The sequence below is a fragment of the Crassostrea angulata genome, chromosome 5, assembly GCF_025612915.1.
Source record: "Crassostrea angulata isolate pt1a10 chromosome 5, ASM2561291v2, whole genome shotgun sequence".
In the NCBI taxonomy this organism is placed as follows: domain Eukaryota; kingdom Metazoa; phylum Mollusca; class Bivalvia; order Ostreida; family Ostreidae; genus Magallana; species Magallana angulata.
In genome coordinates this window covers 966,336-993,679 of record NC_069115.1, presented here as the reverse complement: position 1 = coordinate 993,679, position 27,344 = coordinate 966,336, and the positions used below count along the sequence as shown (strand labels likewise).

General features: G+C 31.0%; 1 protein-coding gene across 1 annotated transcript; it reads right to left on the bottom strand.

Annotated features, from left to right (window-relative positions):
• Positions 1–900: 900 nt before the first annotated feature.
• On the bottom strand, positions 901–26,964 carry LOC128183607 (uncharacterized). Its single transcript, XM_052852704.1, has 19 exons — positions 26,884–26,964; positions 25,812–26,048; positions 23,932–24,180; positions 23,306–23,440; positions 20,430–20,561; positions 19,701–19,838; positions 19,241–19,378; positions 18,395–18,532; positions 17,255–17,416; positions 16,956–17,051; positions 10,929–11,075; positions 10,313–10,438; positions 9,809–9,886; positions 6,544–6,648; positions 5,534–5,623; positions 5,196–5,321; positions 4,655–4,780; positions 2,703–2,855; positions 901–1,912 (listed from the first exon to the last, which is right to left on the bottom strand). Exons 1-19 carry the CDS (start codon positions 26,933–26,935, stop codon positions 1,725–1,727), a joined length of 2,616 nt encoding a protein of 871 aa, XP_052708664.1. The 5' UTR covers positions 26,936–26,964; the 3' UTR covers positions 901–1,724.
• Between the last annotated feature and the right edge of the window lie 380 nt (positions 26,965–27,344).

The window sequence follows — 27,344 nt, the reverse complement described above, 5'->3', positions numbered from 1 at the left end:
AAGGTCGGGAAACGTACTGCCAAGGGGTGTAGCATGTCCTGTACACTAGTACATTTGAAAATTATCACGTACATGAATTACTATATGACTCTCATTAGGCTACATAACTGTATATTCTTGATTAAACGCGAGAAATTAATATCAGCGTAAAATTACGATATGTAAACCTTAATTGCCAGTTTTAAACTTTCACTTATTTTTTCTGAAAGTTGTGAACTTGTAAAATTTAAACAAAGTTTGATGTAGACGAGAAATCGCTCGCGTCTATTTTTTGATGTCGCCTCAATATTTTCAGATTACAGTTTTTCAATTTTAAGATTAATTAATCACCCGCTTATCCCAATATGTTTTTGCCTAGAATCCGAAGAAAAGGAAATCAAACTTGTGCGGCCTTAAGGAAAGTATGTAGACTATAAATTATCAGAGTCTACTCTTTCATCGCTAATAAACAGAATTTTGTTTTATTGCGTCTTGTATCTCGAAATAATTTTAATCTGTTGTCACTCGTAATAATGAGATACAGGTAAATGTAACTTAATAAATTGACAACCATACCCCGATACAATTCTATTTTGTAAGATATACCCCTTCTTTTACTTTAAATTTATGTGAATATGAATAATTATTTCTGTCACTTTCTGTAAACTGTAGTTAAAATTCCAACATTGTAAAGATTATATCACAAATAATAAACAATGACCGGGGACCGGGGGGGGGGGGGGGGAGGGTCAATATTCTACGTAGAAAATTAACCCCCTGTCATTTTTCTACGAGAGTATTTATTCTACTTTATACCGAGACTAGTGCAATTGGGTTCAATTTTTTTTCTTATCAAAACCATATAACTGGTACAAGAGTTAAGTTCATTTATTTTCACTCAAAACATATAATGTTACATGAGGTACAGAAGAATGATATACAAAAGTATAATAATATAATAATAACAGAATAATAAAATAAACAATGAATTTTATGTAGTTCTTACGTAGGATGACCGACCAAATCAAATACTTTACTAATTAAAGTACACATTCTTATAACAAATACATGGTTTGAAGATGATATGAAGATGACATAAGAGTTCTAAATATCAACTTGTTTAGGTTTTTAAGATAATGATTAATTTCTGAAATGTGACAATGCACTACATTCTAAAATATAATAAAGTTCATCGCCAATTTGATTGGCTTTACATAAGTCGCACTTTCAATTTAAATGAACCTTTTGAGGAACTCTGTAGTTCACTATTTAATTTGTGGACATATAATAAGATTTTACTGATGCCTATATCAGATAAGCCAAAGCTATCAATATGTTTTTATACAAACTAGCCACTTATTATTAATTAAACCGCTAGTGTAACAATTGTATATACACACATGTCAATTATTGAAACAAAAAGTACAATATGTTTAATTAAATCGTATAATTTAAAAACGACCCCCGGTTATATGTTGTAGAAATATTATTTCGAAGGCTTTGTAGTAGTCATTATAGAAGCCAATTATCGGCGAATAAGAATAAACCATTTTTTTCCTCAAAAATTTCTTACATTGATATTTATATTTTATTCTATATAATTATTTACAGGTCATTGTATAATATGTGATATATCCATGTTTACATTAATCTGATGAAAAATGTGGCAAACACATTACACATTCCATTGCATTCGATTTCTTTTCCATATTATAAATAACATGACACACGGTTGTTGAAGTTTTTTACGGAATAAACACGTGCACTCTGTTATTAATGTTTGCCCTACATACTGGACACTGTCCAACATTGGGAGCACACGCCTGACAACAACACAGGTGTCCACAGGGCAGAAAGACCATCCCAATCTCAGCGTCCAAACAGACCTTGCACACCTTCTGCTGCCTTAGTTGGCGATTCTCTTCTGCCAATTCTATCAATATACAGTTAAATCACATCTGTTGATAGTTATTTACAAAAAAAACCCTCTAATAATACTAGTAATAGCCATACAAGTGTTCTACTGTACCAGTTGAAATCTGTTTTTGCGATTTCTTAAATTAAAGAATTCACCTACTGGTCCAAAGTTAGAAAATAGTTAAATGTACAGAAGAAAAAATGTTAGTTGTCAAGATTGATCAACGTACCAGTGTCTGGTAGAAATATTACACCTTGGATCTTCTCGTTTAGGATAACGAGAAAAGCCCTTTCCTTTTCGCTGTGTATAAACTATCAGGTATGAATTTTCAAATTCTAGGCTTATTTTATTCTATATAATATTAGCAAATTCCACAAAAATCAAATTTTGATACGCAATGTTCCATTAAATACGTAAGTTGACTTTCAAAACTTTAGGTAAAGATGGTCGAAAACAAGGTTTAAAATAAACTTGTTTCCACACAATTTCAACTTAAAGTTCAAAAGATTGCTTTTTGTTTGGTTGCAAAAAAAGCTCATGAATGCCATAGTCGTAATAACTGCAATAATAAAGTACCATTGGGAGTCTTAATGGTAAACAGAAATCCAGGATCATGATATCTGAATTTAAATATTATCTTTAATAAATTTGTGATAAACTCATTGAGTAAAAACCGTTACACTTTAGATGCAAGAATTGAATGTCTTAATATCGTTGAAATAGCTCTTTCTCTAATGGAGACTAATATGTATAAGATAACCCGACCAATGAACCTTCTTATATTTTTCATAGCTTTATATCTTACTTGCAGCTTGAGTTCGATAGCTGGCATTGCCAGGGGATGCATCAAGAGGTACAGGTAATCTGGAGATACCTTGATGGACATTTGAGTACCTGGTATTACTATCGAAAGCAAGGACAGCATCCATCAATTCCTGAACATTAGGGAAATCCTCTCCTGGTAAGAATATCAACACAAGTCAACGTAAGTGAAGGCAATCAAAATGGATTTTATCTATTCATTTATTTACTTAAACATATTTTATTTCATAGAATGGACTTTCCAGGTCATATCAATAAGGTGGACTATCTGTTTGTACTTTCCTTATATGAATTTCTTCAATCCAGATCCTTGTCAACCAGTTTAACATTTATCGGATATGGGGTTTTCGTAATCAGAATTGTAATCAGCCGTAATCGATTACAGGTTGCAGAATAATCATGCGTAATCAGTAGTCATACATTTTCTGGTTGAAAGTAATTGTAATTAATTCGAATACTTTGTATAAAGGGCCTGTAATCATAATTCATTTTTGATTACTTTTATAACTAAAAGCATTCACCAACACATGTCAACACAGTCAGTTATATGTTAAGGATTTTCTGTTTAATCTGTAAATTAACAAAAAATTGTGTTTTATCAATATGATAGATGAATTCTTTCTTTCTTTAGAGGTAAAACAGATATATTTACGCAACTCAAAAAGATGGTTAGAAACAACACATCTCTATAATGTCAATTGACAAACACATAAACAACTTCATCAAAATGTTATTGATAATACAGTGTTGTGAAGAGGCTTGTGAAAATTGTTATCTTGATATCAGAATTATACTTCTGTCAAAGAATAATTGTTCTTTTTCTAAACATTAAACATTGAAACTAAGAAAAAGACCCGGTAAAAAACTCAAATGCAAGTAATGTAAACTAAAGTATTCAACTAAATTATTAAGAGGAGGAGAAGTAGTCTAATGTAATCGATTACTTCTAAAATCCAAAGTAATTATAATTTAATCGATTACTTTTGAAAGTAATTGACCCCATCTCTGATATGTATAGCAAAAATGAAAATTGGAGAAGTTAATAAAACCAAATATTTTCATATAAGTTGGCTCTGAAATAGAAAGAAGCTTCCAGTCATCCTGAATTGAAAATTAAATAAGGCAGTTATATCACCTTATACTTATTTTATGTATGTCTGACCGCTCTTACATTAATGTTTTAAAGAAAAACCGAGCCAAGTTCATCTTTACTTAACACAATTATAGGGATCTTCAGATTCAATTGAGAGACTTGATATGTACCCAACTTTAAGCATTTATATAAAAGTTCCTCTTTTTAAGGGCAATAACAAAATTTCATTTCCATGAATTAAAGAGCAAATAGAAGTTGATAAAATATTGGAAAAATTTCAAATGAAAAATTGTCTTTTTCCTGGTTCCAAGATGTTTTTTATTTGCACAATAAGAAGCAGAAAGTATCAAGTGTATTTATACTACATCTAAATGAGGCGCAGGTCAAGTTATATTGAACAATATTTTGAAATACGGAACAGCCCATCTGAAATGATATTGAAGAACTCCGAAATGAACGATAAATAAACCATATTCTTTGGGTTCTAAGACTACTACATTGGGTCAAGGTCCGATTTATCCACACCATATGATGATGATGATGATGATTACTAAAGCATAAATAGGTGAAACATATTATAGCCTCCGCCCAAGAATGAAGATTTGTTTGTTCTTTTACAGGTTAGAACACTTAAATTACTAGTATTTATCAAGGGCTCCAGATGAACTTGAAAATATGTATTAGACTGATTTAAGGTATTGGAAAGCAAAAAGTTTAGTTTAAAAAATACAGCAATTGATGTAAAGTAAGGTTGAAATGCAGACAAACACACAAATATAATGCATATCTCAGTTTTAAAAGCCTATCATGAACAATTTTTCTACGTTAGTTTATCCCCTTACCTGTTTCGCTTAGTCTTCTCTCAATGACTGTTTTCACGTCGTTTCGATCTACTCCAGTCTCCAAAACAGACAGGACAATAGGCTGCTGCATGTCAACACGAAGGACTTCAGTGTCAACTGGATGATCTGTAAAACATAGGAAATGGACCGACGTAACAAGATATGATTTGAACTTTTATTAAGTGTAAACAAAAAAATATATATTTTATTTTAAAATTTGGGTACCTTCCTATTTTTTTATGGCGACGACCATCGATCCCTCTTAAACATGAGCTCCGTTTATAAGTACATAATTTTGTTACAAATTTACCTATCTATAACGCAAAGTTCTTAAAGTATGAATTGTTTATGTTTAATGGCCTTTTTTCAGATATTAAATTGGTATGGAAATCTAAAGGCTAGTCAGTTTAAATGTTTCTCAAGGCCGTTTTGAAAATGAGTTGTGTTATGTATGGTTTTTCCATTTTATTTTTTTTGGTAAAAATATATAACAAGTCTATAAATTATAAAAATCTAAACATTAATGGTTAAAGAATCTTACCAGATGTTAAAGTGTTAGCATTGAGACTGTCACCGCTTGTATAAGGTAGTGGTGTGGTATCTGGAATGATAAAGTCGCTCCCTTGACTCTCTTCTAAAACCATGGCCGCGATATAATCTTCATAATCTATAAAAACATACACGACTGAGTATGACATGGGTATTTTTTAGGATAAAAGACCAGATCTGAGTTTACTCAGGTGATCTAAAAATACATAACATGAATATTTTACTTCTTAGAGAAAAGTGAATTTAATTTCAATTAAAAAAATCAAGAGAATCATCTCCGGTAAAAGACATTTGAAATTTTCGTGAGGTCATATGGTAACAATCTAAAACCTGGATGTTGGTAGGTACTGTTTGTCTCAGAATTCTGTTCCAAAGTTATTACAGCATCGAGCAACTCTTCAGCAGTTTGATAGTTTACACCTAGAAAATCCACAGTTATATTCTAGTATTCTTCGATGTTTAAAAACCTGTCTTTAGATTTAGAGATCATAAATTCCGGAAAAGAGATATAGTTGTAATTTCATGTTGAAAGTCAAGTAAAATATAATCATAATTAAAGTAAAAATACTCATTTAAAAGTAATTTTGCATTGATTTTATTCATATTGATATCAATTATCACTAGTAAACATTACTGTAGAATTTTTAACTGGAAAATTAATTTTATTTGCAAATTATCTATTATCTTAACATTGCCAAAATTATCTTTATGGACAGCATGGAGAGTCTCTTGAGAATAAACATTATACATTATTCCATTTCTTGAATTCTTTCCGTCACAGACCAAGCAGACACACGACGTTGATTCAACATTGAATATTAGTGTAAGTAATTTTTTGAAGTTGAAAATTCTAAAAAAAAATTCAATATTGATTTAACGCTGACATTAATTACATTACGATACTTTAATTTATTTAGGGCTACCAATAAATTAATTTTTTTGCATTGTTCATTTTTCATTGTTTTTTAGTTTTGTTAATAATTTCTGTTATAGACTTGCATTGCGTTTGCCCAGCGGTGACAACAAACGGGATGTATAAAATCAACCATAAAACGCAACTCATGTTAAATTGTTTAATGGAAGTATCTAACGTAGTTTAAATCATTTAAGGTTTCTCCATGGTTTAATCCGTGTTACTTTTTTAAATTTGAAGATTATTATGTAATCATTCAAATTGATCTTAAATATTGATACGTTGCAAATATTTTGTTCATGCTGTTGGAGCTTATACAGATAAACTATCAGGGCAATTATAGCGACGACTGTGTATACTTGTGTTTAGTTTACAATTTTTATACACAAATATTTCTTTGGATAAGCGTTTTTTGAGTACCTCTTACCTGTCTCTATCAGTCTCCTCTCTATGACCTGCATAACGCTGTTCCAATTAACTCCCGTGTCCAGGACAACTTCGATCATAGGTGGCTGGCTAGTGTCTGTGTTGTCTAGTTTAGTAATATCAGATATAAAACGTATGAAATTGGTCTTGATTTTTTGCACCCCTTTTTTAGAAATCAACAATAAAACCTCCTTTTATTTCAATAACCTAAAGAGCTGTATGGTTTGTTATTGTCATTTTTTCATGCTTAAGATATTGCAATAGGTTTAAAAAAAGAAGATTATATTCTTAAACATTATACATTGAATTCTAGAAAAATCGGCAATAATTTTGGTATTTTTTAAAATGATACATCTGGTTATGATTTTAGGGGGACCAGGACGTTGAAGTGTAGAATTATTTATCAATTAATTATTTGGGTTTTTTAACACGTCAACATTAACCTGTGCCTTACAACATATATTAATTTTGTTGATTACAACATTTGATTACAATATTGGTCTTTTCACATAGCAATATCATGATTTTATAAGGGTATTGATAAACTCAACACTTCAAATTTGAGAACTCCCATTCTTAATTCAAACACAAAGTTATACCACAAAAAAAAATACTCATTGAAATTTTTTGAATATTTTCTTTTATCATAATACCTCATTGTTTCCAACGTAATGGCACTGGTTAAAAACCTCAAAATATCCAAGTATTCGAGATATAAAAGGTAAATTACTTGAGGTATAAGTGGCTGAGACTTACAAGTCACTTCGACAAATCCATTGTATTCGGGATATCGATGTTCAAGATACCGAAGTCCAACTGTACCCTAGCAGGTGCTTTTTAACATATAAAAATTCCAAGATTTTGGAATTCAACGGAGATACTACAATAGTAACTATCCTTACCAATATTTCTGGAAACGTGGCTTATTGTGACAATTTCTGTTTTGAAGCATAAAAAAGTAATATCTTCTTTGAATTAATTTATCAGTATTATTATAATAATGATAAAAATTTATGCACGAATATAATAGCAACTTATGATTTCGTACATATATTTTTGAGTTTCAATTTGATTTCTAAAGTTAAAGACGTTAAAATTTTCTCAACTCTTTTTTGAATTCTTAATTAAGAAATTTTACATACTACAAATGATATGCATAGTATAGCCTACCATAAAGACCCTGAAAATAGTTTAATGGGGGGGGGGGGCAAATGAAAACAATTACTATAGATTCTATTATAACTGTCATGTGATCAACAAAGGTCATTTGATCATAGTCCTGTCTCTCCGTAATATTGAAGATATATCGATGGTTATGTGAACCAAAAACAGTGGAATTCGTTTTGTTTTTTTTAAATTCTATTCATTACGAAAAAAAAAGGAATCAGATGGGCGAGCCCTATTACAATTATACAGGATATATTAAGCAGATGACTTGTTTACATATCACGTGACATTCTTTATCGCCAAAATCACCAAAGATAAGCGAAATCTTGGCGATTATTAATAAAGTTCAATGACGTATATAGTCACATCTTACACGCTGACCCATATGGATGTCACGTGATCTGCGTAGTACAGACATGTAACATTTAAAAGGTAAATCAAGTTCACATATAGTAAACAACATCACTTTATAATGGGGAAAGCTACACTTTTTGCATTTTTTTAAAAGTTACATTTGAGCGCATTGAAGTACATTTTTCTTTTCACACTCACAGACAAATACATATTATATAGATTTCGAAAACATACATTGACCAGCTGAAAGAGAAAAACGTAACGAAATGCGCTCAAATATTTAAAACTCTTTCAAATGTAGTGCAGAACTAAAAGTATACGTAGATTGAATATTTTGTAAACAGTGTACCCGTACCATAAAAAATGATGTATTTTTTCAAACAATATTTTATTCAATTTAACATATTGAATGAGATTGGGCAGCAGGCAGGCATGCCTATTTTAGCCCTTAATTGTACCTTTATGTATAGTTAATAATGTATTTTTTCCATATGAGTTTATAAGGGGGCTTATACATGCAAAATCAAATCTAAGGCTACATTTCACATCATCCTTTGCAATGGTTCTATTTCTTTTATATGCAATATCATTAGAAATGACTGGTCGTGGCTACATTACACTATGTTTGTGTATATATATATATATATATATATATATATATATATATATATATATATATATATATATATATATATATATATATATATATATATAAGATGAAGCGCTTGGTATGAAAATATGTTTAAATTTTAAAGTTAAAATTTATGGATTGTTTCTTCATTAGTAAATATAGGACATGTTTGATTTTTAAAGTTAAAATATTTGGACTGGTTTTTTTTTAACGAAATGCTAGTTTATTGCCAAAAGTATTATAAATCAAAATTGCAAGTTAGATTTGATCTGTAATTTATTGACAATCCAGCCTCTTTAAGGTATTAAATGCTACGAAATACAGGAATTAGAAGACATCTTTTGACACAGATAATTTATTTTTAAAAACGATTTATAAGGGGGGTGTGCTGCCATCTTGTAAAATTGAGGATAACAATGTAAACATTTCTTGAACTGGATTGTTTCTACCCAATATTTTTTAAGATTTTCAAATTTTCAAAATAAGTCTGTAGCTGCGCAATTCGACAGCTGTTTTAAGTGATTAAAAAGGCATTGTCCTGTTCTTGTATGCATAATTTGCATACAAAACAACATGTAGAATCTCATATTTATTGTTTTTATATCTTTTGGCAATAGTTTTGACCAGTTCAAGAAATGTTTACATTCTTATCCTCAAATGTACAAGATGGCCGCATATCCCTCTTAAAAGGGACTAGAAGGTCCTGGTCATTTTTAGACTTTTAATCTCCTTCTAAAGGCGATCGAATTCTGTATAAAATCATAGGAAGATACTAAAATGTAAAAGCTAAAATACATGGAATTGTTCTTCACTAAAATGTTTAAAGGATAACAAATCATTATTCAGAATTAAGATATATTTGATAATTTGACCACCCAGATTTTTTAAAAGTTTCTAAATTCTGATTGAATACATAACAGATCTATTTCATATTGATACACCTTGTAACTGGATTAGAAACATTGATACACCTTGCAATTGGATTAGAAACAATCAATAATGACACAAACAAGGGAAAATATTGGGGAAAAAAATTAAAAAAGGAATATTGTTTCCCTCTATTGTATGCTATGAAATTTAATTTGGGATTAAGTTAAACGTCAAACCGTCAAACCTTGCTGTGGAGACACATGATTCTGCTGCAAGGTCAAAACTGCGTTTAGCAGGTCTTCCGGATTTAAGAAGTTATCACCTATGAGGAATAAAAGAAATTGTCGTATAAAGACTTAGAAACAACATCATCTTAGGGTTATCAACACCACGTGACTTTTACTTTTTAGGACTTTTAGGACTTTTCCGACAAGAATTTTGAGAAAACCCCGTATGAATTGTGTTGTGTAATAATTAAAGATAGAATTGATTCGTGATTAAAAATCAACTCGATAAAATAAATTTGATTTTTTGGTCACACAATTGATCTTTTTCTCTGGCATTTTCATAAAACACATTTTATAATATCATATATCTAAACTAAAATAGAATGTTGGGTTTGTACGCGAAACCTTTCTCAAAGCCGTTGAGAATACTGAAGACGATAAAAGTCAGTTTCATTATCATGAAACCTTTATATAATATATTTCATAAAATGATAAGTAACACTGATAATGAGTCCCCTTACCTGTCTCTCTTAGCCTTCTCTCTATGACCTGCATCACCCTTTGCCGATCCACTCCTGTGCTCAGGACAGTTTTGACAATGCGTGACTCCATTTGAGCACTCACTTCTCTGGTATGCAATTGGTGATCTGAGATGTATGTTGAATGAGATTATAGATGCATTTTTCTTTTTTTAATTTATGTTTGAAATGAATTAGGCTTTATGTTTACCAAATAATTAAAAATCAATTCATTTAAAGTTTAAATTGTATAGCATTATTTAAAGATATATAATTGGTTCATAATGAATACGAGTATTTACATTTAAACAGAAATAATACTCTTAAAGGGGCAAGGAAAGGGGAAAACAAGTTGCTAGCCTTTTTGATTCATTACATCAGAGAGATTAAACATAATTGATATGCGGTTGGATTTGTTTTCTGCAGTAAAGTCTCATATCGCAAATCTTTTTTAAAACACAAAGAAAGACTGGAAAATGAATAAATATAATTAAGTGAAATTTAGGAATGCTAGTATATCCTTAAATTTTAGGGTTCTCTGTAATGTTATAGGAATGATTTGGGCTCATGTACATGTGTATTTTTTCGTATTTTAAAAATTGTCATAAGTGAATCTCACCTGAGTGTTGAATAGGGACATTTTCGCCGTTTGACGACGGATCCAAAGATTGTAAGGAGACATCAAGGGGGGCATTCCGGACTTCAGGACTTTCTTCCAAAGTAAGACCTGCGTTGAACAGTCCCTCAGAATTTAGGCGGTTATCGTCTAAAAGCAGAATCGATAGCAAAGTTTTACATTGATTTTTTCCAGAACAGTTTACGAGTATATTATTTATACTATTAAAAGATATGATTTAAAAACATATTTCTAAAGAACAAGGTTTATTAGCAAATGTCATTTTTGACCTTACGCATTGAATTCACAGATGTATTTGAAATAAAAAAATAATATTTACATATGTATAATTTCAATTTACATATTGAAATTAACATAACATCTAACCTCCATGTTAATGTAAAAAGCAAAACGAATCTAAAATCAGAATTTTTTTTAGAAGTGTTTGGTTATAAACTATTTGCAAATTTTTGTACCCGATCACAACATAAAAAGTACTTATTTGCATATAATGAGGATGATGGAAACAAATGTTTCTTTTTTTACAGTTCCGACACGAAAATAGCGGTAAAACCCTAAGATACTTTATAGAATGCTTAAACACAGTTATATGATTTCGTCCCTTGTCACATTTGTCGTAAAAATTGTCACATTTGTCATACCTGTCACATTTGTCGTAAAAATGCATACCTTGTCATTTGAAATCTAAAATATATTTTGTTAAAAACCATTTTGATTGCACACACAAGTACTTTGAAGTTGTCATTAAAAAGATGCTTAAGTTTCTGATAGACAACATCAATGTAGTTTTTGGAAATCAAGTCTTCCAACAATCAGTTGGAATTCCCATCGGTACCTTTTGTACCCCATTGTTAGCGGATCTATTTTTGTATTCTAATGAAGCAGAATTCATTCAAAAATTTGTACGGGAAATAAAATAAATCACTCGATATGGCCTTCAACTCAACATTCGACGACGTATTACCAATTAACAATTGTTATTTTCATTCTTACGTCAACATGATATATCCCAGTGAACTTTAAATAAATGATACCACAGAGTCTGCGTCATCTGTTTCATATTTAGATATTTTACTGGAAATGGACATTGATTGTCGCCTAACAACGAACTTTATGATAAACGCGATGACTTTAATTTTTCTATAGTCAACTTTCCTTACTTATGTAGCAATATACTTTCATCAAATGCATATTGTGTTTTTGTCACTCCGTTAATTCGATACGCAAGGGCATTCTCTTCGTATGAACAGTTTCTAAGGCGAGGCAAGCTACTGACCAACAAGTTAATAAAACAGGACTATCAACAGTCTCGTTTGAAGTCATTTTTTGTAAGTTCTATGGTCGATAAACCGACCTTGTCAGCAAATACGGACTTTTCCGATTTTTTCCCCCCGTTTACGAGAAAGAGAACACGGCGGGTGTGACTGGACACTCCTCCTAGGCACCTGATCCTACCTCTATTTTTTTTGGAGGTCCGTGATGCTCTGATTTCAATTTGTATTTCGTTTTATGGATTTTTGAAATGGTCGACGATAACTTTCAAATTGAGTTGAGGTTCCAGCTCCAGCTCCAGCATTTCTCTATGTTTTGTAAAGTGCATATCTTATTTCTTCACTTTGGACAGGAAAGGTAAATGTCTTTTTGAGACTCAATCGCCCCGAGCTCATCTTCTATGCACGTATGCAGTTTAACAATTGTAACAGTTTTTAAAGTGTTTTGTTTTGTAGAGGACCAAATTTTTTGAGTAGTTGAACAATTATAAGAAAAACATGTCACGTCGATTAATTTAATGACCATTAAGTAAACTTTCCATATTTGTGAAAATATCTATGGTATTTCAGGTACCAGGGGTGTATACTTTCAAATTATTAATCCTAAGAGGGTTTTGTTATGAGTACAAGTTAAATGTTGATATTACAAGTCAAAATGATCTTTTTTCCTGAGTAGGTGTAATGTAACTGGTCAATTGACATGTCATTGAGAAAATAATTATTAGTTCACATCGAAACAACATAATCAACTAAATATCTGGCAAAATGTAATACTCAAAATCAGTGAAGAAAATAAAAGTGGATCTATAGGTTTCAGACACTTATGGCCATAAAATTTAGACGAGCTCACTTTTAAATGTAACGTAAATTTGATAATAGCAAAAGGAATAAAACGTAGACAAAAGTGTTATTTTATAAGTGAAACTGAGATAAAAAGGAAACTTGTTTAAAGATGATGTTAGGCTTGCTTAAAAATGATTTTGCTATTTGCCTTGATCAAATACGATCGGAGGTGATCAATTACAATAAAGCCATTATGCCTTTATGGTAGATTTGACTACACCCGGTCGTATCTAACCACCTCATAATATCATAAGAATGATTCCATATGAGTTAAATCTAAAATAATCATCGTTTAATTTGTTTTATAAACCTGTTGACATTTTACTGTATCGTTTTGTTTAATCATGCAAACCTCGTCGCCCCAACTCTGTCTTTGATAAACTGTACTGGAATACTAGTATATGTTACAAAATCAATTCGTAGTGTTACCACAAACAAAGACCATTGGAACATGTATTTAAAAATATGCACATAGATACAGGTATCTACTCTATGGAAGCTGAATTGAATATCTAAACACTTGTTGTTTACAATTTGATAAGGTTTACTAATCGTCTGTGGTATTTTCGTAAATGCCTATAAAACCGAACAATTTACATGTACCTTAGCAACACGGTTTTATAGGGTTGGATATCGATGTTCTAGTATGCCCCCTGGATATCATTATACTGCAATAACGAAACCATTCAATATACATGTATAAGTTCTGGGCTCATCAACTTAAAAATGCTAATGTTTGTTCAAGCTTTAACAGCAGTTATAAATTTTTCTCAGAATTTAGAGAATTTGGTGTATTTTCAAGTGTCACTTTAAACTGTCATCATATTTCAACTTATGTCGACTTGTGCTTACACATTTTTACCAACCATAAATGTGATTAGATAAGATACAAATAGTAATAGAGGGACAGCCACTAGTCCATGGGTATTCCCTGATAGTGTTTACATGCAGATTCAGGTCTGATAACAGTAAAATGAAATGAATTCAGCGCTTATATGAAGATCTGCGTTAGATATATGTAATGATTTTTCAAATATACACTGTAAATAAGTATTGAAATACATTGTTCATACTCAGTCTAATAATGAAAATGCTGCGACGTTGATGTCAATCTACATTATCACCCCGCACTAATAACATTAGGGTATACGCTCCTGATACAACAAGTTGTATACATCCCATGTATAATATCATTTTTACATGAATAACTATGTATATGATTGATTTTTGGGATTTGATTTTAATCAACTCTCCTATGCAGTTACTTTGGCAAACCAGAAGTGAAACAGTATATTGACTTTAGCACAAATCATCACCGCTAACAGGACTTAGAACTTTTAAGTACTCTAAAATAATCGATAATGTCGATGCAATGTAATCAGAAGCATCGTTTTCAAGGAAACTTATTTATAAATACCTTAAAAATAGTCAGATTTTAAATGGCACAAACAATTTAGATATATTTGGTAGTCGTATGTATTCCTATGCCAAAGTTCAAGATGGCTTGGATACAATTTTTCAGAAATGTTTCGAATACTGATACCTAATGCATCGTACAGATTGTAGTTCATGTGCGTAATTATTTAAATATAAATAAAGCTAAAAGAAACTACTTGCCATGCAAAATTACATATCTTTGATTTTAAAAATCGCAATTTTCAATAAAATCATCTCCCGTCATTACTTTGCACAGTACTTTGATACAAACTGTTAATCTATCTATAATTATATTCAGATGACATGTATTTGTAAATGATATAAACATAGTAATTAACTTTGTCCTAATACTAATATTTGATCGTAAATATACGGCATAATCAAATTTGCTCTGGTGGTCGGAATTGTGTTTGGGTGTTTGAGAAAACTAGAAAGTAAACACATTCTAGTTTTCTCACACACATCGACAAAAGTCCGGTGAAATAAGTCTTTAAGTAAAAAAATAAACCAAATATCGTCACTTGACCTCCTCTTCGCCGCTTCGAGGGCAAACACTATGTGTACAACATAGTATACACCCCGAATATTGTGGTACATACGTGATGATAGTGGCTACTACTTTTGTCTATTGTAAACAATACGCCATTCAAAAATAAGGATTTCCTTTCATATTTTTGGACTGACAAAATAAATTAAGCATGGTGGAACGTTTGAGTCAATATTCATTAGAATTGACGTTACGTCCGTTATGTTGTTCTAAATTTTGATTATCGCCGCTTTGAGATGTGTAGATGACATTCACGTGACGCGTCTTATCCAATAAAAGAACCTCATTTTAGTCGAAGGCAAAACAAAATCAAATAGAACATACTAATATAAACGAGATTGCAACATTGATTATTTTATTGTTCGAGAAACGAATATACTGATCGATACGACCCGAAGCAAAGGGCAAGATATTCGTTCCAAGAACGTAATTAAATTAACGAAAACATATTTGGTTTTTAATTTGAAAACAAAAGTGAAGTAGGATTTTAAAACAATATTTTCTCATATCAACATGGTAGTCACTAGTCTGTTTTTCGTAAAGTCCATTCCCTGAATATCCTCGATGTTAAAAGTCTCTGTTAATATTCCGTCGCCCTTAAAAATTATGCTACAGAAATATTCTATTTATTTTTGCACCTTAAAAGTTCGCAAATCCTTGTATCTTTTATGGGTGGTATTTACAAAGAATGAAAAAACAATCACTGATGATAATGAAAATCCATTTATTGTATGTTATTAGGCTTTGAATGTAATATGTCATTTTTCACTTTCAAGAAAGTTGGTTAATGACATACATGCACTTTCAAAGTTATTGGCTATTGAATATTTTTGGAAAAACGAAGAAAAATCCTTAATAAATTTTTACTATAATTGAGACGTTGTTAATTTTGAAAGTGTTACATGTAATTAAAACTAAATAGAGATAGAATCAGGTGCCTAGGGAGTAAGCATCCTCTGCTGTTGTCTTTTAACGTTTGTTAAGCATTTTCAATATTTTTGCATTGTGTGCCACACTATTATCTTAATAAATAAGTCAGCTAAATTAAACAGAAACTTGCAAAATTATTTTAACGAACAAATGAAAACTTAACCCTTAACCTTTTAATATTAAAGTAATACCAAAATTGTTTTAGCGTAAAACAAAAATTTTAAAATTTTAGTTCGAATTCCTTCTATTATGTTAAAAGTGCTCATTCTATAATATAGTAAAACAATTCCGAATGTTTTGTCGGTAATCATTCATTTCAAAGATACTTTTTTGAGATTATAAGATTTTTTTCATGATATCGACCCAAATTTGACAGCTCAAACTTTGAATAATCAATATCAGTACGCTAGAAAACCGCCGCAATGCGCGTCTATTATGACGTCATTTTTTAGGAATGACGTTATCTACGTCACTATCAACAAGTAGTCGAATCAACGTTTAATATTGATGTGGTGGTAAATTTTCTATGAAACATTTCCTATTTAAAAAAGCATTAATCGGTCAATTTTATTTGAATGAGCTACTAGTAATATTGAATCTTTGACTTTTCATCTACATATGTTTTTTATGAGAATATACTTTTTGATAAAATCAATTTTACTGAATGAATATATATTTCATGTTTTTTAAAGGCTGTTGTTTAAATTCTGGTATATACTCGGTAACTTTTCATTATATAAAAGAACTAAAACGAAAGTGTATGGTTTATAACAAAGAACAATTTATCCCCTGTAAAATCAAAGTTGACATGTTTATAAAATTGATTAACTTTTATTACAGAAACAAGCACCTGTTTGTATTGACGAAGAATTTTTAGATATTCATTTCAAAATACATTAATATTTCAAATTTAAAAAAAAAATGCCTACAGTTAATGCCTGCAGTTAATGCCTGCAGTCTCTACCTTGAACACTGACTTACTGTTTTGATTTGATCCTTCTATAAAACGTTTCACTCTCCAGCAAAACAGTCCACAACAAACACAGCAAATTCCACAACGACCTCGGTCATTCATGCCTATATGGTTAAAACATAGTCCTTGTTTAAAAAAATCGATCTTTTTTTACAATATCACTTACAGATATTTTTGTGCTTTGCCGTTAGCTGTACATATTTTTAGAATGACGGAATTTAAAAAAAATGCAAGTGTAACAATTGTTTTTTTTAAGTAAAAGGGTATCATTCAAAACGAATCTACACTGTCAAAAGTCGTCTCTTACGGAAACTTGAGACTGATATCATCATGATATTTGTGTGCAGTGTTTGATTTTTCCTAGGTCGCTGTAGGTTTCGACAAATCGATAAAACGGATCGTATATATTTATTCCAGTCCTTCAGTTTCCTGTCGGTTTCAGTCGCTGTAGAATTCGACCAATCGATAAACAGGGCGTGTATATTTCAGTCTGGCTGTTTCTATAGAGCTATACGTTAACTATAAGTCTCTGTGAAAAATAGAGGGAATAATACTCGGTAGATGTAGATTTAATGATAAAATTTGCGAATGGAATTTCCACAAAATGAGTCTTATCGGTGGAAATAAAGTCAATAAAATAAAAAATTCGGAAAATAATCTGTTGTGGTAGGTAAATAAATCCAAAAGATAACAAAGGTATAATGAATAATCGCAAACTTACCTTGTGCGGCAATGAATCTTTTAATCATGCCAACGAAATGAAGACTGTCATGTCTTTTAAACCTCGTTATTATGCCTCCATGAATGGTTTAATCAACGCGATCATTTAAAGCAGCTTCCTTTGTTTATCATTTGGTTCCATTTTACGCATAAAGATACTAATATACAACGATTACCCTTATTGATAACGCAGTATTTTTTAAACGTTTGTACAAATAATTGATCATGTTTTGATTTGTTTAGCTAAAATCAATCAATATATTTTGCACCTAAAGACACACGCAAACACATTCGAGAATCATTTGTTGTCACTATACATGTATTGTTATTTATGTTTTGTAGACTATTTATGTTGCAATGCTTGATAAACAAAATTATATTCTATGATGTGTCACAATTGATTCTGCCCCTTATATATTGAAGCAAGAACGCACTTGAAAAGAACAAGGAGTTAAATATATGCTATTTGTAAAAGTAGAATCACTATTTGCAATATGGTTTGAACAGAAAATTATACTAGTATGCAATCTGTGTTTCAGTATTTATACAACATTTTTTAAAAGTTTGTCTAAGAAAACATTACTATAAACAGCCTTACGAAGTGTATACTCATTTATCTCTCTTTTGTTGTGTATTGTTATCATTAGTTATTTGTAGCAGTCCTTCTTAAGATGTATCCATCCATGTAACTGTATTTAAAAAATAATATACTAGTAAATTCACTCACGTGCTTTACACGTGTCACCTTTATAATCTGTATCACATCCAGTTAAACATGTTCCATTAATTTTGGAACACTGTTTGACGTCAAGACAATGTCCACATGTCTCATTGCAGTCTCCTCCATATGAACCTTCATCACAAGCTGGAATCAATTTGAATATGACTACTGATATGGGCATATAAGGCTTAAAGTGGCACAATTTTATTAATTTTTATTTTTTTGTTATCAATGTCTCGAAAGTATAATTTGAGCACTTCAAATGCTTGACTTACGTCAACTAAAAGCTTGATATTGATCCTTTTTGTGATAAACAAAGCAATGTCTTTGTTTTTATTATCTTTGGTAGTATCTTCAAATCAAATGTTTTGAAAAAAAATCTCTAAGCTTTTAAAGGAATTTTGATATTTTACTAATCTATTTTCTATGATAATGAAATCATAATAAACATGCAGAAATTCCCGTAAAACCTTCTTGACAATAGCCTCCTTTCCAACCTGGGAGACATCTGGAATCACAGGAACCATTGACATGGTTACAGCCTACGCATGTCTCGCTACATTTCCCTGAACAATGTTGTCCAAAATATCCACAACGACAAACTGAAAGGAATAAATTCAAAACATGTGTGGGCAAAATACAATTTTTTATTTTTTTTGTATACAGTCATGATTATTTATATGTTGGCAGTTATGTATTGGTCAAAATCAAATGAATACATCGATTGGACGTCCGGTCATGTGTCTATTTATCTGATAAAAACTTTTGCAACTACGAGAGTTGTCCCAAAATCAATGTTTTTAAGTAATTCGAAGACATATAGAAAAAAAAACGTGAGCCACAAGGAACTACGCTGTTTACACAGTACACCTTCATAACCAGCATCACATCCAGTCAAACATGTCCCATTGATATTGGAACACTGACTTATGTCATGACAGTGTCCACAAAACTCCCTGCAGTCAACACCATACAGTCCTTTTTCGCAAGCTAAAACAATTTGTTGGTAATTACGCAATTCTATTTGTAACATTGGTATTGTAAAATTAGATATATTTGTCAAGCATTTTTATCTACTATAAAAAAAACATTTATTGTACACTGTGATTTATGTAGTATGTTTTAACTTTATTTTACTTTTTTAACATCATAAAAGGGTAAAATCAAAATCTAAAGAATTGTTTGGTTGCACAGTTTGTTTAATGTAGACTGTTTTAACTTTCTTTTTGCTTTTTCTAACAATAGTGCTCAATAATTCAATATTTGCGCATTAACACAATTCAATACATAATACACAACACGATTTACTAACGTTGCTGGCAGTATTCTAGTTTGTATCCTGGTTCACACCCATCTACACATGTTCCGTCCACATGATGGCATTTGGTCTTGTTTCTGCAGCGCCCACAGTCAAGAATATATTCGTCTCCGTAATTCCCTTCTTTACATTCTGTTACGACGAAATTTTCATGCGTCATGGCGTTATTTAAATGTGGCAACTGTCTATCATATGCCTAACTCTGTGTTAACTCAAAACGACCAGCACAAAGCTGTGAATTGATATGAATAGTACCAAGATCAGTCACAACCATATTTTTAGGCAACAAAATACACTCTCAGTCATCGTGTACATTGATTTAAAAAAACTTCTTGGAAACAAAAACTTTTCTGATTCCAACGGTTACTTTTAATTTTCATGACAAATATAGTTAAAAATCATTTGACAATAAATCATTATCCTAATTTGCTAGATACTTATTTGGAATGTTAACAATGACGCAATTTACAACTGGAAAATAATAACGCATCATTAGACTTAAGCGATGGCAGAAACATATTCTTAAGCATAAACTAAGATAACATTTTTTCCTTATTCCATTGTCTTGTGCAAAACAAACATTTTTAGAAAAATCAAATTTCACTTTCTTATCAAAAGCTCGACTATAGGGCATCTTTATTTAATGAAAATTCTTGGTAAAAAAATCTTGATTGATTTGAATCAGACAACATCAGTAACATATTTTTGTATATGACAATTTACCTTGCTCACAGAAGTCCCCGATCCATCCAGACTGACAGCCTGAATCGCATAGACCAGTAACATGGTTACAGCCTTTACAAGAACTTTTGCATTTTTCAGTACAGTCTTGTCCAAAATATCCAACTGAACAAGCTAAAATGCCGAAAAAAAATATTTTCATTAAAAAGCGAAACTGTTTATGATGTGTATGATATCTATTTTAAAAAAGGACACCAAATTAAATCTCAAGATGTTAAAAAATTGTATCAAATAAAATATCAGCACATCAACACCGCGCTATCTAGGTGCATTAAAGGACATATCGCATGTTTTTCAATTTTCGGAATTTTTTAAATAAAATCATTCTATACTCATTAAAAATCAAGTTTATTAACCATCTTTGTAATTGGATTAGATTTAAACGACAATTAAACTAATTATCACCTATAAAATTGCCGATAACGGGACATGATGGTGTTCTGTGCCTCCTGCGGGTGATTTAGCCACCGAAAATGGGGATTTGGACTGGTTTTTTTTAAGTTTCCCTTACGAAAGTATGCGGAAATCTTGTGACAAATAGGGGTCTATCTGTCGACGAGAGGATTTATAAATAAACATTCAGTTCATATATTATTAATTATATGGTACATTTTTGTAATTATAGTTTCATAAATAAATCGTATTCATTTCTCGAAAAGAAAAAAATAGAAGTTTATTTACAGGGGCCTGTGTACAAAACGCAAGTTCATCGGAGAAAAATAACGAGAGGGGACGCCATTTTGGATACCGCCTCGCTTCATTAGCTGTTTTCTTTTTCTTATTGTTAAACTATACGTTCATGTATGCATCGGTTTTGTATAGGCCTACATGATTTCTTCATTCATACATGTAGCTCACCTCTGCAGAAATCATAATTTTAGTACGGTATGTGAGATTTCTGTGAGTTTTATTTTTTGCGGGAGAAGTCATGGATCAAGTTGTCGATATTGATTGTTTACGCGAGAAATAGTCAAAGTTTGTTGATATACATTTATACGTAAATGGATAAAAAAAATACGGAGATGGGATCTTACAGAAATAAACAATAATTAAGGAAAACGTTCTTGCCTGCTTCTATATCCAGTGTAATATAGAGTAAACAACCTTAGAAAGTTGTAATCAGTTACTGCCGAAGAAACAAACTTCTTGTGCACCACAGTTTTACAATAATGAACATTCTGAGTCGTTAGGAACGCCAAAAACTGAAAAACCAAGACTGTTGTAGATTTTAATAAATAAACACCTTTAACAGATTTATTTGAGCTACAATCCTTACTAAGTTGTGTTTAAATGTTTACACGTCGATCAATTTGATCGTCATTGCCGACTTCATCGTCGCTTTTTCGGCAATATCATCGTTTTTTATCCAGTGGCTCAAACATGTACGACTGAATAATAAGATTCTTTTAATTTAGTCAGCATGTAAAAAAACCCAACTTACATGGTGAATGAATGTCAAAATTTAAAGAAGATAATGCTAATCCTACAATTTGTTTGCAATCAGCTGTTCGAAGAAGGTCGCATGTGACTTCACTGTACCACGTGACACGCTATCTAATTAACGAGTTTTTAACGATCGGGGCTATAATTTAAATTGATATTATGGCTAATTACCGCTTTTATACCGTTAACAAACTGTTAGGAGTAATTATTAGATACACAAGGAAGCCAAAAAATGTAAAATGTCGTATACTTTAGAAACATGCGATATGTCCTTTAATCTTTTATTTATTGATTTGATTGCAGAGGGCAAATGAGCCTGCATTTGTATCCTTTATTTTAATATAAAGCAAATTCACCATTTGAAGGAGGTAAAATAATATTAACTTTAATAATTAGTTAATATGCATGCGTTTTTACAAAACTAACTAACTAGCTTAATCTCATATTAAGCTTACATCGTTGATGATTCACTTTTTAATTCAGTACTTCTCAAGTGAATTCATCATCTCAATAGAACCTAGACTTTGACCCATGCGTGCATGGGATGCCATTGCATACGTATCAGACATTTACGAAATATACATTGACACACCCGTATTCTTGACATTTACCTGAAGAAGCTATAAGCCTTCAACAATGCTTTTAATTACTACACTACTACACTTTGCCTAGTTAGATTAGTCTAACTGTGTCTTGGGACAGGCCTTCACTAGAGTTAAAATACCTCCCATATACCCGTAATGTAGCAGAAAACTGCAGAATCGGTCCGAAACGATTTTGGAGAAAATTATTGAAGTTGCATTAAAAATTACAGTCACATTATTTGTAACAAACCTTTTTGAGGCTGTGAATTCCTTTCATCTAAAAATTCAATTCATATCGTTAAAGAAATCAACACTTTTTCATTAACGTTTTTACTTGCTTAAAATTTACACACCATGTTGACATTTGGAACTCCCGGGGTTTTTCATAGTAATTAAAATGTGTAAGAGTTATCTCATGTATCTTCTTTGATGAACAGAATATAAAGCAAATTTCTAATGAAAATTTACACGTATTTGTATTATCGTTTCTGAGTTTATCCATGCAAATGTGATATTGTGAAAACATAAACTAAAATGCCTTTCATGATATAGGGTGGATCCAATGTGCATGCGCAAGATAATTAGATTCTAAAAAATTCAGATAGTTTCCGGAATTTTTGAGCAATTTTCGTTGATTATCAATTAACTAAGCTTGATTGAATAAAAATAAAAACATATTGGTAATCTTTAAATAACAATGATGTTTAAAATATGTAAAACAGGATACAATAATTTTCCAGATTTATTAGTATTAAAAGCTAAAACTTCGAGTCTATTATTTAACATAGTACTGTAGATATCAATTGATGGTGCCGTGAATAATTATATTACCAAATTCACAGCGTTGACCCCTGAACCCGGGTTTACAGCTTTGACAGGTGCCCGTTTCTATGTGACAGTACTGACAGTTAGCGTCTGGACAGGGAATGGAACAGTGAGATCCGTAAAATCCTGTTTTAGGACAACCTTAAGACAATGATAAAAATTGGCAAGTTAGATTATTGTAAAAATTGTATCAAATGATGAACAAGAGGCCCAATGACCACAGGAGCAAAACTCAGATAAGGTGATAAAACGATACTTTGAATTAAAGAAAATTAATTTGTGAACACATTCAAAGTTCTTCATTCTGGACTGTTTTAATTGGCTATGACAATTCTTCCTTTAAATTTATACAAGATTTCATATTACATATAGGTAAGCATATAGGTAAGTACTCTTATATCCAAGTTGTTAAGCTGCCTTTTTGGTTATTACGTTCTTATTAATCGGTTATGGTTTCCATAAACGTTTATTTGGTTAGCATAAGTTTAATTACAAACGTGTTTCTTATTAACACAACGCAAATAAATTACATAAAAATTGTATGTGAATTAAATTTACTTTACAATTTCCTGTTTCGATAGCTAAATCATGACCATTGCTATAACTGTTTTTTTTAACTATTGATCACGTACCATAAACTTCAACTTCGCAGAGGTTACTGTAAACATTGAGGGTGAAGCCTCGGCGGTAAGTATTTCGTCTCTCGTTGTAGTAGATGACGTATTGTCCATGTGCATGACAGGTGGCGGTGAAGACGGCAGGGAGGGTATACATTGTGAAGTGGTTGTCCTTGAAACATAGAGTCCCCTGATGCATGTCTGTAGTTTTTGAGACGTATAAAGAGAATCCAAGATAGAAGTTGGCATATGTTCTCTGGAAATCTGCATTTTGAAACAACAACAATAGTATCGTTGTAAATTAAATAAAAACAGGAATGTCTTGCAAAAGATTCTTTACTTTGAGTCTTTCTGTTTGTCGTTAAAACCCACACTAATAAAAATAAACCAAATTGACTAGTTTTCAATCTGAAATTGTTAGCAATAATAACATCGATTTCATAATAGTATTCATGGAAAAAAGGATATTAATCTTTACATTTGTTTAACAGGAGAGTGGACAATCTGGTCTATAGACCATCAAGAGAGCATTCAGATGACCGATGATGGTCAAATTTTTACTCCTATAAAATTAGATTAAAAATCAATAAAACATCAATAATTTTAGGAAAATAAAAACGGACTATAAATCTCCGTAATCAAAACCTCAAATACTATATCATGTACGAGGGCTGTCCAAAAAGTTTATAGATAGATATTGCATACCGAAATGTTTGTCATAAAGCTCAAAAATCAAACTTGAGTTGTTTTGAATGCTTCTCCCTAAAATCAAACAAACTGGTTTCTGCATTAAAAGGGTCCCAGAGGTTATGCACAGCCGAGTGTAGATATTGTCCAAACTTCATAGAATTCCTTTAAGTTATAATTTACAGTGTGTTCTTTAAAAAGTTGTCAAAACTTCATAATCTTCAATAGAGATGCAAGTAGCATTGTGTTCGTCATCTTCATGCGTCAGCGCGCCAAGATAAAATCCTGTGTCGACTTGGCTAAACATTGATAGAAACGATACAATTGATGGATAAAACAGGAAAGCATCGTGACATTTCGAGATCACTATTCCACAAACTATTTTTAATGAAGCGTGGGGTTATACGGCTGGCCAATCGAATAAATGCGGCTTATTACTCTAAGGTAACCGAAGGACTACGAAGTTATAAAAACGTCATTAAAATTTAACGTCAGCTTGGGTTGTGCAGCCTGTAAAGGCAATGTACATGTATATATAATACTTTCATGAAAATAACGTAGTTATATAAAATGACATAACATGTGTCTACGAACCTTTTAGACAACCCTCGTAGATATACAACAGTATATATTGTTAAAAATGTTATGAAATATTAAAAAGAATAATAATTTTGCTTTTGTCTAATAATTTTGTATTTTTCTATTCAAATCTTAAACATGTAAAATTACGTAATACAATCACCAATTGTTGAAATGTTTGATTCTGTCAATTCCGGGATTTTGTTTTTCCCCGTTCAAACCTTTTGGCACATTTATTAGATGTAAAGTTATTTCTATGGGCTATATTCACAATGATATCATTCATTGTAACTATCTCTAATTATTTACTTTAAACTAATTGAAACCAAGCTTTGCTTAGACGAGCCCACTATTGGTCTTGATCTTTCGTTTCTATTTTTATTAAAGTGAGATTATAAGTAAGCTTGTATAATTGAGAAAAAAAATTTAAAATTTAGTTTATGCATTCACTTTTACATATGGCATTGATTATATTGTCTCTTTCATAAGAACAATCATTTGAAGAACAACCGCCGTACAGCGTAATAACAACTAAATGTAACTAAAACAAATAAAAAATACAACAACATTTTTTCTCGTGTACAAGTTATATAATTTTTAAGTCTTCTAACATTTGTTTTTACTTTTACCTAATGTGGGTGCATTGTTTGTCAAGAAGTATATGGTGATGTGATGGATGTTGTGGATGCTTGTTAGATTCACCCACCAGGTGGCGGTTTGTTTGTAATCAGCCGATACAGCACATTGACCTCCCCACAAATTCAGGTCAGATTTACGTCCGTCTACAGCGTTACTTGCGTCGCATCTATCGTCGCCTGATCTGTATGGGTACAGTTGATGTGCTGGTTTGTTTAGAGCAACATTAACTGTAAATCCAAAAACAAAATTATTATAGTTTCATTTTTAACTTCCTGTTGCCTGTGCGTTTCTGGCAGAATTTTAGTATTTGAATTCAATTTGATAATTATATATCTCCTAATTTTTTTGATAAAAAAATCAGTTAAATTAAGACAGTGAGATTTGTTAAACAGAAAACTATTATAAATTACCCCCACCACCTAAAAAAATGGAAATTAACGCACCATTCTGTAACTCACATCAACACATTAACATCAGTATACATGTATTGGCACTGATCAAATATATTATATAGCTAAGTTCTTTAAAAAATGTATGTTTTTAATTTTTTTCTTTATAAGGACTACTACGGTTAATAGAGATAAAAAGCAGAATTGAAAAAAATTAAAAACATTAACAACAAAAACAAACCTCTCAGTGATTTTGTTAAACCACAGCATGTTAAAATAAATTTGAAATAATGTTGATTACTTTTATAAACTACATTATAAAATACATACTTATGTTGTTTGACATTTCAATTTTTGTATTATATTATTTGATGAAAGTACCGAAATGCCATTTTAAAAGTTTCTTAGCTAATATTTGTCGATCTTTAATAAATCGAGAGGGCTGGAGAGTCGTACATGTTATAATTAAACTTCTGGAAAAAGACATGTTGTATGATAATATAGAAACAAATATCGAATTCAAAAGGTTTTACATATGGAATTTTTCTATACTTAATGATAATTTCTAGCAATACAACTCATATATAAAACCAAATCTAATGGATAATTTGTTGATTACCCAGCCTTCTCAAACCACACTTATTTAACTATATTAATCTAAAAAATATATTACCAAAACCGTTTGTGATTTCCAAAAATCCGAAGAACACGCACATCAAAGTCATGACTAGAACAAAACACGCAAGGACTGAAGTTGTATTACTATACAAAATTATCATGATTTTAGCTTACTTCCGTCATTATACAGGAAACAATTCCATCTTGATAGAGCAATACACTTTTAACATGTATTACATCAATGTACTATAATATATCATATTGTTTCTTAGTTTTGGTAAAAAAGATGTTTCAAGCGTTTTTGCAAGTGCAATATATCAGCTATTGATATTTTAAGCCAATATTTTGTGTATATTTTTTTATCTTTAAATACATTAACTTGAATGATATGGGCCATTTCGTCTTTCTGTATGGAGAGCAATGACGATGACACTTTTTGTATAATGTAAATATTTTTGTATTTCCCAAAGTGGTTCTATTTTTATTTTAAGAATGTTTTTATTTATAAAAGATTAT

Excerpts from the sequence above, each read along its gene's own strand:
- LOC128183607 (XM_052852704.1), bottom strand. The coding sequence starts at position 26,935 with ATGACTTTGATGTGCGTGTTCTTCGGATTTTTGGAAATCACAAACGGT. Across the intron at positions 19,839-20,429 it reads CGGGGACTTCTGTGAGCAAG|AATGTAAAGAAGGGAATTAC; the intron begins GTAAATTGTCAT and ends TCGTCGTAACAG. Across the intron at positions 5,624-6,543 it reads GAGGAGACTGATAGAGACAG|GTGTAAACTATCAAACTGCT; the intron begins GTAAGAGGTACT and ends TGGATTTTCTAG.